Source organism: Manis javanica, chromosome 13 (assembly GCF_040802235.1).
Source record: "Manis javanica isolate MJ-LG chromosome 13, MJ_LKY, whole genome shotgun sequence".
Lineage (NCBI taxonomy): Eukaryota > Metazoa > Chordata > Mammalia > Pholidota > Manidae > Manis > Manis javanica.
In genome coordinates, this window is record NC_133168.1 from 71807866 (window position 1) to 71827498 (window position 19633).

Genomic DNA, 19633 nt, shown 5'->3' on the forward strand with positions numbered 1-19633 from the left:
ATAGGCTGGTTTTTGTCACAGAATGACAAGTCTTAAGCACTTAACATCTAGCCCCCACCGAAGACTGATTTAAATAAAGTTCTGGTTATTCTGCAGGTGTGCACATTTAAACAAGAAACCCTCACATCAAACTTTGATGTGCAAAAGATAGAGGGCACAGTGCCAGCCTGTAGACCTGGCCCAGATAAGCACAGAGCCATTTGTCAGCACACAGAGACTTGTGAGCACCCCCAACACAGTTGTTTCCAAAGGGTGAAGTTCAGTAGCTACCTTAGCAGCATAACAGCAGCAAAACATTGTTAAATGTTTGTCAACTCCCAGCCCCGACCCCAGGCAGTGTTGGGTGTTTATTGCCACAACCGTGTCAGGTTAGAAATCTGTGACATCAGGCCAGCAGTCATTTGTAACAAAAATTATCTGAGTCTAAAGACCCACTAGAGGTGATGCAGAAACCCAAACGTCAAGGCAGGGCACTTTTCCAGATGCAACTTATATTTTGGTAAGATTTTACATCAAAAATGTTTCCATCTTTTAGTTTGTATTTTTAGCTATTTTTGTTTTGTTGCTTTTGTTTCCTTTTGAAAAAAGAAAATACCCAGCAATTGACTTTTTCAGTCTCCTAAATCTATTCAGAGCATTCCAAATGCTGCTGTGGTCCGAGAAGGATGTAGCAGTTGGTGCATTCTGCCCCTGGGAAGGGACCACTTCTCCCGAAGTTGCTGTGGTCCCAGTGACAGTAGTCAGCCCGACCTCATAAGCCTTCTGTTGTAAGCCCCAGAAGTCCCCTTACATGAGCAACTCCATGGCAAGCTGGAGTGCTTGGCCTAGAGAGGCAGCCATCTTTTGTTTCCTTTCACAAAACAGATAGTCTCAATTTCCAAAATTTGACAGGGTGCATTGAAAGCCCTATTTGCTATTAAGCCCATCTTGCATGTTTGAAATCACCAGTAGTCTTGGCAATAGTTTCCAAAGCGTAATGAATAGGATTTCTTCTGTGACAGTGAAAGACTGGTTCTCTCCTCCTATCTAGACAGGTAGCCAAGTGCTTTGCTCATGGCCACACGTGCCCTGCATTCCTAGGAAGATCCATTTCCCTTTCAGTACTTCCCTACTTGGACTCCCAGGAGGCCTGCAGCCCACGGGATGGACCTCCCCCCCCCACCTGCCACTAGAAACATACTTCCAGGGAGCTATCTCAGCTACTCCCAGTACCTCTCACTATGTCCAGCTCACTCCAGGAAGCCCAGAGAAAAGTGCCGTTCTGATTTGTCAGCTTTCTACAACTAAAGATGAGTGCAATAGACAAATAGAAAAGTATATAATAGGCTGCCATATGCCATTATACTTCATTCTGTCAAGTGTTAGTGGGGTCTGGGGCCCTTGAGAAAGAAGTCTAGTGTCCTGGACTAAAAGCAGGGTTGGGGAATTCTCTTTCTGCCACTTACTAGCTGTGTCTCTTCAGGCAAGTTATTTTATCTCTCTGTTACTTATTTTCTTTCTTTGTATGTGAACATAACTCCACCTGTCTTTCTCCAAGAATTTAAAAAATTAAATGTGTGAAGTGCCTAGAAATCCTGCCAGGAATACTTGTGAATACTTAATCAGTTAGGAATGTAATCATCCTAATGAGTCCCTCCATGCTCCTATAGAGTGAGGCCCGGAGAGCAAAGGGGAATCCGTTTGTCAGTGTGGCTAGTGACCCCTGCCTGGCTTTTTAACCAGACTTTGAACACTTTAGGCACAGTTTGAGGACCATCGTAACCAGCCATTGACATCCAACACACAGAGCTTTGTATCTTTATGGTTTTGTTATGTTAAGGGTATTTTGTAGAACGTCTTCTGTAATGTGTATCTGTATCATAGTGATTAAAGATGGACAGTACAGACTTGGGGGAGAAATCACAGGTTGGGGTTAGATGAGGCTAGGAGGTACTTCATTTAACTGTCTGCCTGATGGATTAGATATTCCGATTCCCTCCACCTTAGTTATAAACAAATGTGGCTGGCAAACTGTTTAATTTCAAACATGTTAGCTACCACATGTGAATTAGGTGGAAGCTTGAAAAGGTGCCCATCCTTCATAATGCCTATTTACAATGATAAAAATATTCTCTATCAATGCATTTATTCAACAGAAAGATTTTAGTAGCTGCCATGTGCTCAGTGACTCCTCTTGGGAGGCATACATGCCTTGAAGAGCCAAGACAAGCACTTGAATTGTTTAATAAACAGGAGTGCAGCGTGCTCTAACAGGCTGTGAGTCTGCAGAAGGCAGAACTTCCAGGGGGCAGCAAGGACGACCTTCATACAGGAGGAGACTCCTGAAACTGGACCTTGTAGGAGGCATCAAAGTTAGCTGATGCTGGGAGCGATCTGTGACTTGGGAGTAGGCTCCAGAAAACATAAATTCATAGGTTAAGGATGCTCTTGTGATCTATCTGCAGAGATACTGAGCGTGCAGTCCCAGGGGGTGCCGCTTGTTTTCTTTTGAAACAAGTGCATAAATGCTAAATTATCTCTTGTTTGAATCAAAACACCTCAGAAGGAAACCTAAGGTATTCGAGTTAATGCTAAGAATCTACATGCTGATGTTGAGACCCTAACCATATAGGAATGTGTTGAGAGCTGCTGGGCAATGTATTTATAAATAGTTGGTGACCTAGAGGTTAATCAAAAGCCATTGGATGATCTCAGATCCATTCTTAAGGAGCAGAAGTGGGTATCAGAATTCTTGATTCAGCAGTCTGAAGTTATCCCAAGTGGAACCTCAGTAAGCTGAGAAGTCAAGTCTGAAGTAACACGCCTTTGTCTTTCAGTCTTCTAGAATATTCTTTCAAGCCATCAAGTGTTAGTTTGTACAGAATTTCCCTGAATGGTTTATATAATATTTCAAAGGAAAAAAAAAACACTCAAAGCTTTGGTACTTAGGATTTTCAAATGGACCATGTTTGAATTTTTTCTACAAACCAGAAAGTTGAATCCCTGAAAGAGAATAGAATATTGTTTTTTTAATGACTTAATGTTAATCTTTTTAAAGACAATCTTAAAAAATTTTTTTCTAATATTCTACTTAAAGAGCCACTAAATGCCAGTTTAATGGAGGTGGATGGGGGTTGTAATCATATTAATTTGGAACAGATAAGCAAAGTATCTGTGGGTTTTTACTCCTTCTATTAGCTTTACTCCCAAGAGTAAACATTAGTGTCCAAAACTCAGAAGTGTTTTAAAGGTACACTGTTTACACCATAAAAGTGTGACAACACGAGTGGAGTCTTTTAAAGATTTTGCCACATTGCCATCATCTTCCTTTTTGTGTTGTATATGTCCTGGCACGATTAAGCCACTCGGCCAATTACATCTCTCTGCCCCTCCCCCGTCTCATTAGCAGTTAGAGAAATGACATGTGTGACTGTTGTCTTCTTCAGATCAAAGGATACCCTCTTCCTCTCTGCAAGAATGAAGAGAAATTTGCCTTTCACAGAGTTTAGTATCACAAAACTAAGTCACCAAAAATTTAAGTTTATGAGTCTGCTGGGCAGTGGGAGGGAGGGATGACTTGGAACCTACCTACTAGGGACACTTAGAGCCAGTCTAAGCTCCCCTTGCTTCCTGTCCCAGGAAATTCTGCAGAAGTGGGAGTCTGATGTTTGCCTGGTAATTTTAATATAGGGAAATTGACATGCTTTTAATAGTACCTAGTTTCAGAATGTTGGATAATAGGGTTGAAGGGAGTTTTGGAAATGCTTTCTCCCATATTTCATTATATCAGAAAATTAGGTCAAAGAATTTTTCTTTAAATAACATTCCCACACTGTCCATTTAATTTTTCATTTCTTCTGGGTTTTTGATGAGAAGATACCAGTGATAATAGAGAGGCAGATCTTCTTAACCATTAGAAATTAATTTTGCTTGCTTTTGTAATTCCTGTTCTTATTTCAAGTTCCCCCTTTCTTGCTTATATTCCTCTATATAAATCATAACCTGGAACACTTGACATGATTAAAAAGGTATAATTTATTTGTGGAATTTATAGTATTTGGACTTTTTCCCTAGTGTATTAAGTAATTACTTAGCCATAGAGTTCAGCTTCTCTCTCCAGGAAATAAATTATTTTAAGCAAACATGAAAAATACTAGCCCCACCCCTTGCATAAAAGCATTATTAGACATGCCTACCAGGTTGATCTGCTGCTAATATGCATGGTCGGTATATGGATGCATGTGCTTTCTCTTCATATAGGCAAGGCAGCTTTCCTGGCATGAATCAGAGTGGACTCCTGGCTTCCAGTTCTCCCTACAGCCAGCCCATGAACAACAGCTCTGGGCTAATGAACACCCAGGCGTCCCCCTACAGCATGACGCCCAATATGGTGAACAGCTCGACAGGTAACCTTGGCAGCTCTGTGCTTCTGGGGCTGCCTCCCCTTCCCCCTTCCCCTCCTAGGCTTGCACCACGGAATGTACAGAAACAACTCAGGCAATGGCATCACTTGGTAAAAGGGGAAAAACACTGCTTTTCTGCTGCTTGGGAACTTGCTCAATCTACATAACTATTCTAAGACTTAAGGATTGCATTCTATTTTATGTACTTTCCTTATTCATTCTGTATACAATATGTGGACATATTTCAAGTGCCATTGGTAAATACACTGCTGAAGACATCCACGAAGTTCTTTTTGTCTTTAGGCACTACGAGGGGTACTGGAAGATCCCACGACAAGATCTCTGACTTCCCACTTGGCAGTGGTCGAGATAACCAGTTTGCATATTTCAGAGGGAATGACTGAGGGGCAGAACAAGGGGGTTGAAGTACTTTTTTTTCACTTAGGGAAACGCACATTTAACTACATATATGGAAATAGTTGTTCCATAAATGCTCTTTACAGATTGTCTCTATTGAGGAATTATGTATTATTTCTTCAATGGGCTATTTTGAATTTCCATTATGTTTAATTTTTTCAACCCACTTTATGTTCTCAACAGTTGCTTTCTTGCTGATCCCATCAGATTAGTGCAATAACGGTATTGTCAGTTTGTAGAAATATCAAAAATGTCCCAAACTGCAAATATTCCAATTTCTTAGGTTCCTTAGGCCCTGAGCCACTTCCCCAAGCCCCCTAACTACCCAATGACTATGATGCTACTCTTCAAATGAGAAAATGCTGTGCACTTTCATTGAGCTGTTCCTTCCTGGCACCTTGTAGAGTGGCGGGCAGCGTTTGGGGCAGGCCTCTCTCCTTCAGTTAGCACAGAGCTTGTGCAGCCCATGTGCGTGTCCTGCAGTACTTGGTCATGGAGTAGGAAACCTTGTGGAGTTAGAGGCTTGGCTCTCTCTTATCAACCTTTTTTATTTCACCTGCCTTATGCCACCTTTCTGACGTCTGCATCTTTGAAGGGCCACCCATGAGCTGCTGTTTCTTCGTTGGCAGAACAGCCAGCTTAGCGGCTCAGGCTTGCATCCTGTCTGAGCTTCTGAGTTGTTGGTTTCTAGGGTCTAATTTAATTGTGCCATTCTCTGGTTATTTCTCTCCAAAAGTTTATGGAAAAAGAAAAAATAGAAACTGCTACTGCTGGTGAAAATAAAGGTTTTTAAATAAAGTAGCCCTTCCTGATATTAAGCAGGTGGCCACTCATCCCAGTGAGGTGGATGTTTTTACATTTGAGATGAAAAGTGGAAAGCTCTTGAAGGGACTGTTAGCTAGAAGCTTCTGCTTCCCCTCTCAGCTCTGACCCAGGTAACTGTATTTGGGTTTGACATTATGTGTTTTGTCTGACTTGCTGAAATAAAGTACTTCAGAGCATTGAAACTACATAATAAATTTTCATCTACCATTAGCAATACTCATTTTTCCCTTTTTCCTTTGGACCTCAGAGCCACAAAAATAACCAACAGCAAATAGATGGCACTGGGCCCTGCCTAAGATTTATGTGTTCCTAAGAAATAACCGATTTAATGGAGAACCACAAAGAGGGTTTCTTATTATTATCATTCAGATAATTTAGTTCTTCATTATTTCATACAGAGGGAATCTGTTCAGTGAAAGGGCCATTTATCCTTACAGTCTTTTGTATGGGCTAGTAGTATTTTTTTTATTACACTGTGCATTTTGAAATACTGAATTTTTAATAATTTAAACATTTATCCAATTTTCTTCTACACATTTATGTGATTTTATTCCAGTCTTACTAAGTCAAATGCTGCCGACCTGATAGAAAGCGATCATCCAGCACATCTGAGGAATATTGGTGGTTGAGCATTTACTGTGCATCTCTTGATAGGTGCATGTGAATCTGCCAGACTGTGATACAGGCTCATAGGGCAACAGGAATGACAGGAAGCCAGAGTGTTATGGTGTGGCTTCTGCTGAGAGTTTTGGTCTGAAGGTATACACTTGACTTTCTAGAGGTGGGCCAGAAATGGTCCGTTTCTTGGACTATCACCTTGTCTGCCTGGTTTAGGGCCATGGAGATAAATTAGCAGTGATAACAGCAAAACATTTTCTCCATCAAAGGACACTTTTGGAGAAAGTGAGGCTAATACAGATGATGACCAGGGCTGGCAGGGGGATTTTCTAGACATCAGTTAGCAGCTTATGCAACTGGCATTCCAGCATCCTCTTTGCTAAGTTCAGACAGCTGTGCAGAAGACAGTGTACCAGGCCAAAAAGAGTCCTCCTGTGCTGTGACAAATCGTTACAGGCTTCAGTGAGCAAGTAGTTATTTAAATGGAGTCAGTGTGAGCATGAATGTGACAACTCTTTCTTCACTTAAAAGGCAGGGGAAATAGGGTGGTAAGCAATGGGGATTTTTCCCTCTAAAGGAGCTTTTTTAAAGAAAAAGTATTTAGATTAAAAGATGAATTATGTATTACTATGGTCAAAGTTATAAGTTGCATATAACCTTGTTAAATACACCCTTACATAGTATTTGTGTTGTTAGTTATGTTAATATTCATTTTTTGTTTTACAGCATTCATTAGCCATGTACATGTCTGCATATAAACCATCATTTTAAAGAGGACATCTAAATTCCAGGCAGTATATCTGCTATCTGTGGCTCTAGTTTGCCTCACTGGAAGTCACTACAAAATGTAGGGCATTTCCATCAGCACAACCTGCAGATAGTAAGCGAGTAGCCACCTGCCGCTGTAGCCAGGCCTTCCTCCCGGGGAGCCCTTTCGAGTTCCAGTAGGGACTCTTTCTGCCAAACAGCACTGCTCCATCCCAAAGGCAGGCCCTGATAATGTCCTGCCAGTATGGGGCACCCTAGCTCCAGGAGCCCTTACTAAAGAAGAGAGGCAATCACACACCACAGTATTGCCAGCCTCCTTCAGTGTTCTCAAAATTGAGAACCACCGAGAGCCTGCAGTGCTTGTTAAAACTACAGATTCCTGGACCCCCATCAGAATTAATGAAGCTGGGGCCAGGTGTCTGCTTTCCTAATAGACTCCTCCGGTGACTTTTGTTATGTGCAGGCTAGAGCTTGAGAACCACCGACGTGGAGGTATTTTGCTCAAGAGTCTCCATGCAGAACCGCTGTCCAGCTTTGTGTGGCATTAGCTGTTTACCAGATGATTTGCTATTATGAAATTTTAAAAAAAACTGTACAAATCTGTGCCTAGAATGTCAACCTGCCAGATGGATAGCTGTGTTCTGTCTTGAGATCTGCGCTCCTTCAGAAAGGAAGTTTGGGGTCTTCAGCCCCATTGCTAGTAGTGGAGGTTTCATGCTTGCTTTCTTGAAGTTAACGATTTTAGGTGAATTGCTGCCCTCCCAATCACCCACCAAAAAAGTAAATACAGAAGACTTGATAAATTATGAAAACCATACCTCTTAAACTGGGGAAAATGTGTACTGACCTTCTGCCAAGTATACTGGTGGCTCCAGACTTTCTGCATGGCGGGGGCTTCCTTGGAAGCACCATCCAACTTGCTGGCAAGGTTTGCCACTTTCCCTGAAGCGGGGATGCTGACCGCAGACTGGCCTTGCTCAGGCAGCGTGTTTCCTGGGGATGGCTGTAAAGGGGACAGGGCACTGGCAGGGTTACGGGGCGGTGCAGCTCACCCTGCCCCGCGGAAGCCCAGAGGCGTCAGGAGGTTCCTAGGGGGTCCTCCAAGGCTTTGTGAGTGTCCGGAGCGTCTCTCCTTAAGCTTTTCTCATATCCTTTGTATGTGTTATGCTAATGGTGGTCTTACATGTTTGCCACATGCAAAAATAGCTGTGAATATCTATATGTATATGTATATAGGCTATATATATATATATATATATATAGGCTCTATATATATGTATATAGGCTCTTTTGTTTTCAAAAACAAGAATGAAATACTTTCAGAGTACGGCATATTTATTTATCATGAAAAGAACAAAAATATGTATTTCTGGCCCTATTTTACCATCTTCTGGGAATGATTTTGTCACCTTGTAGGGAGACTAATCAAGGAAGCTGGGAGAGGAGGGATGAATGTGTAAGTGCAGCTTTACTCAGACCATATGTTCTCTGTGTTGTTTTTGAATATATTAAGTCCAGGGTGGAAGAGCTGCCTTAGGGTCTTGACCCGTACTTACTTTAAGAAATCATTCTCGCTCTTAAATTTCAATGGTAAAGCCAGAGGCTAGTGCTTGAAGTGTATTTACAGTACCCACGCAGCACTTCTGCAGTGATTCTTTACTGCCCTTCTTTATGTCTGAACTTTACATACTGGATCACTGATGTCAACAGGAGGAAGAACAGTGCCTTGATTTAATGCAGCCTTATAATAGAGGTGGTCTTTCTCTTCTGGGAAAGGAGGAAAAAATAGCGCCCCTGGAGTACCATAGCCCTAGGCAGCACATGGTTCTTGGTAGTGATTCACTGCGAATTCTGGTAAGAAGTCAAAAATACACATTACAACAAAAGGAATAGTAAAAGCCACAGTAAGGAAAGACCTTATGATCCATTTAATAAAATAAAATTTACACTGTAAGGCAGGAGTACTAAATAAAACTATTACTCTAAATCCTATCCTTATTCCTCAAAATAATAAAGCAGTGCAACTTCCGACAATTTTTTTATTGGCATACCTTATATGCCCATTTTTAAATGTGTAATTGAGAATTTAAAAGTTTAGGGAATTTCAAACCCACATACACTTATATTCTTCTCAGTCTGATTTTAAATCAGTGTAAATTGTTATCATTAATAATCATAGTACATATTGGCCTAGTTCTGTATTAAAAATTGCTTTTGTGTACACTAACACATTTAATGCATGAAATAGGATATCTATTTTTCAGAATATTTAGGCATGATTTATCACTAATAGAGACAGAACTATTTGTTAAAACCTTTGGAGAAAAGGGACTTAGCAGAAGCTGCGTGTCCATGGCTTTGCCACTTTCTCTGGAATTGTGTGGCTGTCATTCCTGGGCACCCACTCTGTGAATAACTAACAAGGCCACGCAGACTCTCATAAATAGGCCCCTCTTTCCACACTTATTCTGCCTTTTCCCCCTTCTATTCTTCTAGAAAGGGTATTTCTTAATGTACAGATTTACTAATTCATATCTTGCTAGACCCCAGAGATAAAACTGCACAAAAGCAATCCACTGCTTTGAACAAGGCGGTCTGGGTGTAATATCTCTCAGCTGCTTTTTTGAGGTTTCACACATTCACAAAAATAACAGCATTTTTAGCTGATCCCAATAGATTTTTCTCTGCAGCTGCATCACTTGAAAAAGCTTTTTGTTCCAGTTCTTAAAGTCTAAGTATTGAAAGTAATTTGAAAAAAAAGAAAAACATCCCAATTACGATTTGTGTGTGTGGTGATGACTTCAAGGGCCGACTGGGCTGCAAATGGGCTTTGAAAAACAAGCCAGCGTGCCCATGGAAAATACAGGCATTTCAGAGTGCATCATTGAGCGTGCTGATGTGAACGCATGGGCACGTGGCAGGGTAAGCTTTTTTGGCAGGACCTCTGGTCTCAACCTGCAGTGATGCTAACGATATTAGCAAATTAGCACCGCAAAGCTTGCCAGCTAATTCGCCAGAGCCCTGCTCACTCTCTCACTGCTGTAATTAAAACTAATTATTTTCTAAAACATAGTAATACATGAATATGTGCAATAATCATTTTGTAGTGGGCAATCTGGAGAGCCTTTTTTAAACTTCTTTTTTTGTTGTTGTTGTTCTGTTTTGATTTTTGGCACATTAGGCTACATGTGCACTGCCTCCATTGGGCCAGCATTTTCATTTGCAGAATGTGAAATGGGTCCTGTTTATGAAACCTCAGGTTTATTTTGAAACAGGAATGTTTTCTGGTTTTCACTCATTTATAAGGCTCACAATTCTCTCCCCTCTCCCTCTTCTACTCTGTCTCTCCTCTCCCGATTCTTCACACATCTGTGTGGTGTCACCCTCACAGGCCTGTGCTGGGCAGATGGTTTCCACAGTGGGGCTCTGTGGAAGCTGAGCTGTTACTCCCTGGATATCTACACTGATTCCCCACTGAAGCCTTCTTGTTCTTCCTCTAAAAAGAAACCTAAACCTATATTTTTAACTTGAAAATGTCTGTTAGTGTTTGCAATAAATGTGTATAAGTCTGTTGGTTTTTTGGTGAGTCCGGCATTCTGAGCCTTGATGAACTTGACAGAATTTCCGAAAATGAGTTTTACCTAGGATCGTAGATTGACTCCTAAGCTGATGTGGGGGTGTGATCTGGGCTTCTGAGCTGCTGCGGAGGATGTATGCTAAGTGATAAATGCATGTACTATACCAGACTGAAAGGAAACCAGCCTCATCACAAAATAATTGGAAATCCTCTCCTTCAAAAATTACTTAGATTGTTGTTTTGGAAGTCACCATTTAGGCTTGTTTTCCATTACTGCATACTGGGCCCCATGCATTTGGCAAGAATTTTGATTGAAACAATAAAAATGTCAAATGATTTTACAAATTTAAGATTATAATAGATTATGTGAATTTAGAAAATTTCACAAAAGAAAGTGCTAACATCCTCTAGTCATCAGGTTAAAATATACACACATGCAGCATTTGCTTTCAACACAGTTTAAATGTTGAGCTTATTTCCACTTGTCACCTACTTTATTAAAGTTGTAGTAATTTTGAAAAAGAATATTGATATAAATTGAGTGGTTTGGGTAGAATAAATGATTACTTTTTTTTTAAGATAAAAAAAGGATCACCAGACTGTTGTCATGCTATTAGATTTCAGGAATTAGCGTATGCTCTGAGTGATAATTTCTTTTCCCTTTTTTCCTTCCTTCAGGGGTAATTCAGGTGCTCCCCGTATCACTCAGTAACTTGCGTTAGCAGGAGCACAGCCTGATGAACCCGGTGTACTAATCCTAAACCCTTCTCTCCTGTTTCCGATTAGCCCCTATGGGTCTTGCAGATATGATGTCTCCTGGCGACCCCAAACTGCCCCTCAAAGCAGACGGCAAAGAAGACGGCGCTCCGCAGCCTGAGAGCAAGTCGAAGGTATTTCCTTTCTCCTCGCACGCGGTGCGGGCACCAGCTCGCTGCGCCGCCGTGCTGCTCTCGGTCCGCTGGTGTCGGCCTGCGCCTGTGCCCTTTGGCTTCTTCTCTTCTGCATGCCTTCATCGTGTGCACCGTGTTTATAGTCTCCTTCCCCACCCCCTTCATGGCGTGGATCTGAAAGTTACTAGTTCTTACGGCATTGAACTCCTGGTTGTGGGAGAGGGGTGGCGGGACAAGACTCACCCGAGAGACATGCTGCGGGGGTGGGGAGACGCAAGGGTCCCGCCTGCTTTTGATACTTGCAGCCATTTTCTCTGCCTTCAGTTTATAGCTTCCTGTTTTGGCCGCCTCAGCAGCAACAGCATACTTAATATTTTGCTTTCCTGCCTTATTTGATAAATAAGGTGAACAGCTTTTTCTTTCCTTTCTTTCTTTCATAAGGGTTAACCCATGCTCAGCATCCCATGTAAGCTTGAAGTAAGCATGGTGGCTTAGTGGCCTTATCCAGCATCCAGCAAACTTTTACACTAATGCAGGATGTTGTCTTAATACCTTTATATGTGTGTGCTTTTGTGTGTTTGTGTGTACATGTCTTTATGTATATCTATTATATATAAAAATTATCTGTTAAACTGGATGTGCTTTTTGTTATTTTAAATAAAGTTTGCCCTACCTTTGTCATTTTTTTTTTTTTATTCCTCTACCACAGGATAGCTACAGCTCTCAGGGTATTTCTCAGCCCCCAACCCCCGGCAACCTGCCAGTCCCTTCCCCAATGTCCCCCAGCTCTGCTAGCATCTCCTCATTTCATGGAGATGAAAGTGATAGCATTAGCAGCCCAGGCTGGCCAAAGACTCCATCAAGCCCTGTAAGTGGCTCTGGTTTTTTGTGGGGATTTTTGTTGTTTTTTGGGGGTTTTTGGTAATTAATTCTATTTTAATGCTTGCTTATTTATTTGTTTTATAAGACTTTTTCTTCATAATTTACCCATGAAAGGGTTTTCTTTATAATTATATCAGTAACAAAATGAGTAATGTTTCTGCGCATCGTAGTTGTTTTCTGGTAATGAAACCGCTGTTATAAAGAAACACCTCTGTATGAAGCATGCAGTTGTGTTACTGGGTCCAAATTCCTTCACACAGTGACTTTGTTTAAATGTCTAATCCATTGTGCACTTATAGAAAGATCTTTAAAGTGAGTCACTTCTCCATTTAAATGGAAACTAATAGCAGCCATGAAATAAATGACAAGTTTGGCCTTTGGCCTAAATCTTGGATGTGCTATTGTATCTGAAACATCTTATTTCAAAACTGCCTACCTGAAAATATAAATATTATGCTCTGGGCATGGGTTAGCATATCAGCCCTGCTTTGATTCCATCCACTTGTCAGAAATTTAACAGAAAAGTTGTAGAAATGTTAGTACATACGAATATTTGAAATGCTACTTTTAGATTAATAATGCGTTTCCTAGAATCAGTTGAGATAGGAAAATTATATCCTGAACAAGATTGCTGATAATCTTGAAATTGTTGATTTCAATATGATATATTTTTTTAATGGTAATAAACATATAAGGGAGGGGTTTTTAGCCTTAATGTTCTTCTGTCCATAGAGCTGGGTCCATTTTCCTACTAGAGAAATTAATTCTGTGCCATTAAAAAAAGAATGGCACTGTAGTAACCTTTATTTTACATTCATATAGGGATTCAAAAGATCTTTAAAAAAAACCTTAACATGCAATTACTTGCCAAGAAGGCTTAATTAACACGCTAATTTTTGTAAGACGATGTATTGAAGATTACAGCACAGGAAAAGCAAGTTGGAAGGAAGAAGGCTCTAACTACAGAATCTGGCAATCTAGTCAAAACCCCAAAAGGAGGCTGCTATTAATTATCCATTCGCTGGTTTAAACAGAGCTGAAGGTTTGAAGAGTTGGTGGTTCCAGTAAATGTTTGTAAAATCCATGTGGAGTTCTAGTATAACCAGCATTTTCCTTTTCAGAGGAAGAAAGGGCAGTATTCACTGTTATGTTCTCTGTAGACATGTTTCGCTTTTGCAAAAACTGAGATGAATTGAAAAATGTTTCTAGGGCAGGTTAAGCAGAACCCAGTAGGAAAGGGGAGCGCAGCTCCTTAATTTTGATGTCTTGGTGTTATGTGCTTTGAGTCTCAGAAGGCAGCCACCACTGTGGGTTTTTCCCCATAATCTAACCTGGTTTTTGTTTTGTTTTGTTTTAATAACAAAAGCATTTTAAATCAGAAATACTCTTAAAGATAACAGGTAGAATTCAAATGATAACCTCTCAAAAACATTTGTGTCTGGGCTTGAGGGGAGAATTTCAGAGGTTAAAAACAATAATTGTTGAAACCTTAAGATAATTAAGAATTATAAATGTTTTCATTTCTTAAAATATTTTAAATTTTATCCTCCTTGCTGATTTCTGAATTATAAAGAATGATTGAGATGTTTATTATATTTTAACTTACTAGTCCCATTATCACCATCCAGTTGAGTCCTGTAGGCAACTATTATCAAAACCCTACTTTCTACTTAAATATAAGGAAAAAACAAACTGAAGTGTTGACTTCTTTTTCTGATCATATTACAGTTATACTTGAAATTGCATGTCACTTTCCTCTCTAAGTATTTCCACATACATTATCTCTTCCTATACCATAAGTGTTTCAGGGGTTAAGAATTTATAAGCAAACTTCAGGCTCCAGTGGCAGAGAAGGACAGGAGAAGCTGTGGTTCATCTGGCAAAAGATGTTAGAAGATTGCTCTGTATTGAGGAAACAACCCTTCTCTTTAATGAGATACTAATTCAAGAAGGAAACCAAAGGAGATTGGACTGAAAGATTGCAGATTATCTCTGCTTTCAAATCATTGCAGATATATACAATTTAGGAATATTTAACTGTTCTTCCTGAAATATAACTTTAATTTGTATTTAAAACTGATCTTAACAGTATCCCTAATAAAACCTGTCTAATAGCAGGCCTGAAATGGACTAAATAATAAAGATGTTCTGTGCTTTGACAGTGTTCTATGGACCAACACTGTTTGGTTACAAAACATTCTAAAATAAAAATAAACATTTGCACATACACACATTACCAGGCATATGGTAAAGACTGCTGAAATGTAAATCTGCCCAAAAGTCTTGAGGAAAAAATGTGCTTATAGATTTAATTAAATTATATGCAAGGAAAACATTTTTGGCACTATAATAATCTCTTACTGTAATTTTTCAGCGATCTCCGTTCCCTTTTCTTGCCTCCACAACAGTTTCATTCAGCATGATACCATTTTTACAACACTGAAGCAATATGAGGTGGCCCTAGTGACCTGGAAAAGTTAACCCATCTTTCTGTAGGAGTAGTTTGCCCATTGTCAGTAGGTAGAGTGAATAATGACATTTATCCAAAGGTTACATCATAGCTAATGTCTATGACAGAAAAGGTATGTGTTAAACCTGATCAGTGATAAAGTATGTAGTCTTTAGTTCCTAAGGCTTTAGTCTCTCTTAACTTCCTTTTTTCTGTTTGGACACCCAAATATGAACTTCGGTAACCAACTAGTAAGCAGACCTTGAGGCTGGGGTGCAGAAGTTAGGTACCAGCCCTGGACAGTGTCCCTTCCTAGCTCTCAGTCTTACTGGATTTGTCTGAAGTCCTGTTGAGGGTACTTGACTCACTATTAATTCTTGTTGGATGGCGCCAGATTTTTCAGACCTTTTCGTGCATTTGCGCATTTGTTCACAGAACACATGACCTCACCATACCTTCAGTGCGCAGTCACTGTTGGCAATTCAAAATTAGCACAAACCCTGCTTTGTGGAACTTACAGGAAAGTAAAGGCAGACAAATAATCCCAGCAAAACATGTACTTTGTACACTGTGCAACCAGGTCACGCTAAGGACAAATAAAGCCTGACAGGATGGTTCAGATTAGGGAGAGGGCATCAGAGGAGGCCTCTCTGGGACCTAACACATTAACTGAGGCCTGACCGCTTTCTTCTCATACAAATGCATTTTCCTATATTATGATGCCCTAAAAATCTTCAGACCTTCTTTGAAGATCTGGAAACTATGAAATTTAAAACAATTGTATTAAAAACAATGTTTTCATTAAGCTTTTCTAATTTTATGGGAGCTGAGATGTGCAGAAGTTAATTAAACTTAAGTTCATTTAACAAAGAAAGGTAAGAAGAGTTAAAATATCTATAGTCAAACTCAGGAAATCACTGTCTTAGGCTGTATCAGTTCTGTTTCAGGCTATGAGACCCATTCCCTTCACAGACAGCAGACATGCCCATTGCCTCGTGGCTCGGGTCGCAATAAACTGTTCTTCCAGAACCTGATTCCATTCAGGTCCCGAACTGACCATGCCAGAAATGGCAGTTGGGTCTTACATGCAGGACAATGGTGAAGCTACTCAGGGTGATTTCAAATTGATGTGATTGCTTTTTGCTCTTCTCCTTAAATCGAATTTCAAGCCTCAGTTTTTCACAAATGAAATTCAAGAGGGGGTTTAGAGGTTTTTTTAATCGATTTTGGGTGATAATGCTTTTTGTCATGTTCTTATTTCAAATTTTCATTTCTTAAAAAACTTTGGACCCATTTTTTTAGTGTACCTCCCCAAAAGAAAAAATATTTCAATGCCAGCATTTAGAGACTTACTGATATAACTACCCCATTAATGATGACAAAGCTTCTGAAATTTTCTCAAGTGTTCTAAAACATGTTAGAACAGTTGCTTTTCCCAGTCAAATATTCCTTGGGTATAAGAACATGGAAAAGAAAATTCAAAGACATACCATTTGGATATATACAGTGTGTTCCATATTCTGAGTATGTATATCGATATATATACATATATGTGAACATGTAATATATATTTTTAAGCTCTTACCTAAGGTAATTTTAAGTGACTTGCAGTTTAGCCTCAGTGTCGATGTGAATTCTTAAAAGAGCATACTATTTTTTTATCCTTCCACTCTATATTTTTTTATTTACATCAACTGCATGACCCATTTTTGTGTATTGGATATAAAGTTTTTGTGCCTCCATAATTCTAAAGCTGAAGGCTTAAAATTTCAGCAGAAAAGCTTAGGACAATTACAGGTTAACTAAAGGGAAAACTGCCCCTCAGCAACTTCGTTGGTTTCATTCTCAGGCATCCTTTCTCAGGCCCTACTTATATTGTGGATCATTTGCTAAACCAGATAGCATAAAATCTCAGTGGCAATCATTTAACCCCCAAAGTTTCAGCAGTGTGTTTAAAATTATGTTCAACTATATATAATGGAAAACTCCATCTAAAATAATAGCTACCTTGCAAGAATAAATGAAGTAAATTACTGTTCCAAAGAATTCTTCATTGAGAACTTAAAAGTGATTTTGCATAATTACCCACGAGTTGCAGATATTATGAGCACACAAATATTGTTACAAATACAGAGACATAAAAGAAAGAGAAAATACACAGTTAGGCTGTTTAAGATTTAGAAGTGTTACCTTCCCAGATCATATAATCCAGAGGGTGGGCTTCAGGTGTGCAGAAACAGCAGCTTTTGACACATTAGTATCTTGACATTCTTGGTAGAATTAAAAAAAGAAGACCAAGAATTAGAGCATCAGTATAAACCACACAGGCACATAAACCCATGTGCATCATTATCCATAGTTACACTGGGAATATGAAGTTGGCAGTTGTTTGTGATTAAAACACAGTTGCCTAAGAAATCTGTAAAAATAATTATCTAATTGCACCTTACCTTGGCAGAGAAGTTCAAAAAGCTGATCATCATGATTAAATGCCAAAATTTCAGCCAGCCATTCATTGATAAAGCTCTCAGATGCACAGGGAGCCCCACCACCAGTTCCTGGGATTTGGGGGCCTACCTTCACATTTTTCAGCAAGTACAGTGTATTTGCTCTTCCTCCAATGATTCAGCATTTTAATGAAGACACATATTAGCCATTTGTATTTGACAAGGGAAAGTAGCAGTCCTTAGTTCTGGGGGCTCCATGGGACCACGTGTGGGATTTTAAACTCACCACTATCATTCTGTGAGCTAGCATCCGTTTATTTTTAAAAATGACGTGAGGTGTCATTGGAATCTTGCCTTCTGGGATTCAACGCTTCTATCAATAAAGTTAAAAAAGGCTTTGGTTTTTTTTTTTAAGTATATAAAAGGGGGAGTTTGGGCTCTTTATTTAAAGTCAAAGTAAAGTCTTAATTAAGAAAATGTATAGTTTGTGCCTGAACTAGTAGCCTTCATTCCTAATTGTTGTGTGATAGCAGTAGCTTTAAATTTGTTCTCTTCTTGTATTTGGTAGCTCATTGCTTCTTTCTCACCTTTTCCCTTCCCCTCTGCCCACCTATGCCCCCTCTCCAAATATTCCTCGTGGGCACTAGAAGTCCAGCTCATCCTCCACCACGGGGGAGAAGATCACAAAGGTCTATGAGTTAGGGAATGAGCCGGAGAGAAAGCTGTGGGTGGACCGATACCTGACCTTCATGGAGGAGAGAGGCTCTCCTGTCTCCAGCCTGCCTGCGGTGGGCAAGAAGCCCTTGGACCTGTTTCGCCTCTACATCTGTGTCAAGGAGATTGGAGGTTTGGCACAGGTATGCATGGCTGAGTGAGGAGACCCTGGAGATAAGCTCTCACAGCAGGCTGCTTGGAATTACAGACTCCGAGTTTTTTTCAAGAAGATGCTGAGCCTATGGTAAAGTCACAGTCCATGGGGGCCGGGTTTGTGTGCTGGAGGGGTTGCCTTGGGCCTAGAGTGCCAGCTCTGCCACCAGCCCGCACTGTGACTTCAGCAAGTCATTTTTCTGGACCCCAATTCTCATCTGAAGTGAAAGAGTTGGGCTAGATTTTTTTTTTCTTTATGTTCCCTGACAGTTGTAGAGTTCTTAGGGTTGCCAAGATTTTATAATAAATACTCCAGAAATGTTTTTGTGGATAACCAAATTAATTGCCTGGATCAGTTATAAATCAGATTCACTGTTTCCCTCTATCCAGAACAATTTATGAGGAAAATCAAGTCATGCTTCTGATGCCATGTCCACAGTCCCTGGGCAGGGAAAGGGTCAGTGCTATCGTGCTTTCACTGAGCTGGTCCTAGAGGGGCAGGGGCGGCTCTGGCATCTAGAATTGCAGGAGGCATTCATTTTCAGAGGTGGGGCAGAGCCTGCCCTGAGCTTGCCTGCCTCGCAAAGCAAGTGTCCCCTGAAATTCTCCCCGAGTCCCAGCCTGCTTGTAGATGGAGTCTAGTTTGTGTGTACATGTTCTACAGGTAGGAGCCTGAAAGTACTAATGACTGAGTGACCACTGCACACCAGGCACTGTACTTTACCTTTTTGTGTTTTCTTGGTCTTTCTAAATACCCATAAAATGCAGGGACCATCAGCCCCAAAAAGATGAGGAAACCAAAACAAAATGAAGTACAATGATGTGGTGGCTCAGGAACTCGCTCAGGGTAGGTGGCAGGGTCAGGCCTGTCTGATTCCAAAAGGAGTGCTCTTCTCATCTACCCCTAGTTCTCGGGCCTGCCTCTCCACTAGAATCATCTGGGGGAGCTTTTAAATCACGTATTGGTACCTGGGCTTCCATCCAGATCCATGGAAGGAGCCACTCTGGGCCCCAGATGGTCCAGGACACAGCGTGGCACCCTCCACTCCAGGCAGGTGGCGCATGTCGCTTACCATCCAAGGATAAATCACCAAAACCCCACCTGTCACTGTGGGCCCAGCCTGGTCTCGGTGCTGCACAGCTCCAGGGGCTGGACACAAGGCCTTTGTCCTCAGCCTCTCTTGATACGCCCCATCCCGCCAGGGACCTGAGACCTACAGCTGGAACAGTTAGAGCTTGAATCAAGGCTCTGCACCATCAGATGGAAAGACCTGCAACGTAGACCAGGTGTGGGTGGTGGCCAGTGGAGGGAGAGATCAAGGTATACACCTCTCCCCTGCACTTAGACGCCCTGACCTTACCCCTGACACCTGGAGTTCCTGACAGTTTTTCGAATCCTCAGGACACTAAGTAACTGGGTCTTGCCCATTGCAGAAGTATGGAGATTGCCAGGACGCTACTCTGACCCTGTGGGCATGTGCGTTCACCAGGCTGGGGCTGTGCGTATGCTC

General features: G+C 40.8%; 1 protein-coding gene across 8 annotated transcripts in view; it reads left to right on the forward strand.

Moving 5' to 3' along the window:
- ARID1B (AT-rich interaction domain 1B) overlaps nt 1-19633 on the forward strand; it is a 411155-nt gene that overhangs the window by 367757 nt on the left and 23765 nt on the right. For 6 of the 8 annotated variants that reach the window (XM_073219809.1, XM_073219812.1, XM_073219810.1 and 3 more), the window contains 4 exons: nt 4240-4385; nt 11374-11477; nt 12187-12345; nt 17903-18112. In XM_073219809.1, the coding sequence (XP_073075910.1) occupies nt 4240-4385; nt 11374-11477; nt 12187-12345; nt 17903-18112 (619 nt within the window). The remainder of the gene's footprint in view (nt 1-4239; nt 4386-11373; nt 11478-12186; nt 12346-17902; nt 18113-19633) is intronic. The other 2 variants (XM_073219814.1, XM_073219816.1) reach the window with 1 other exon arrangement.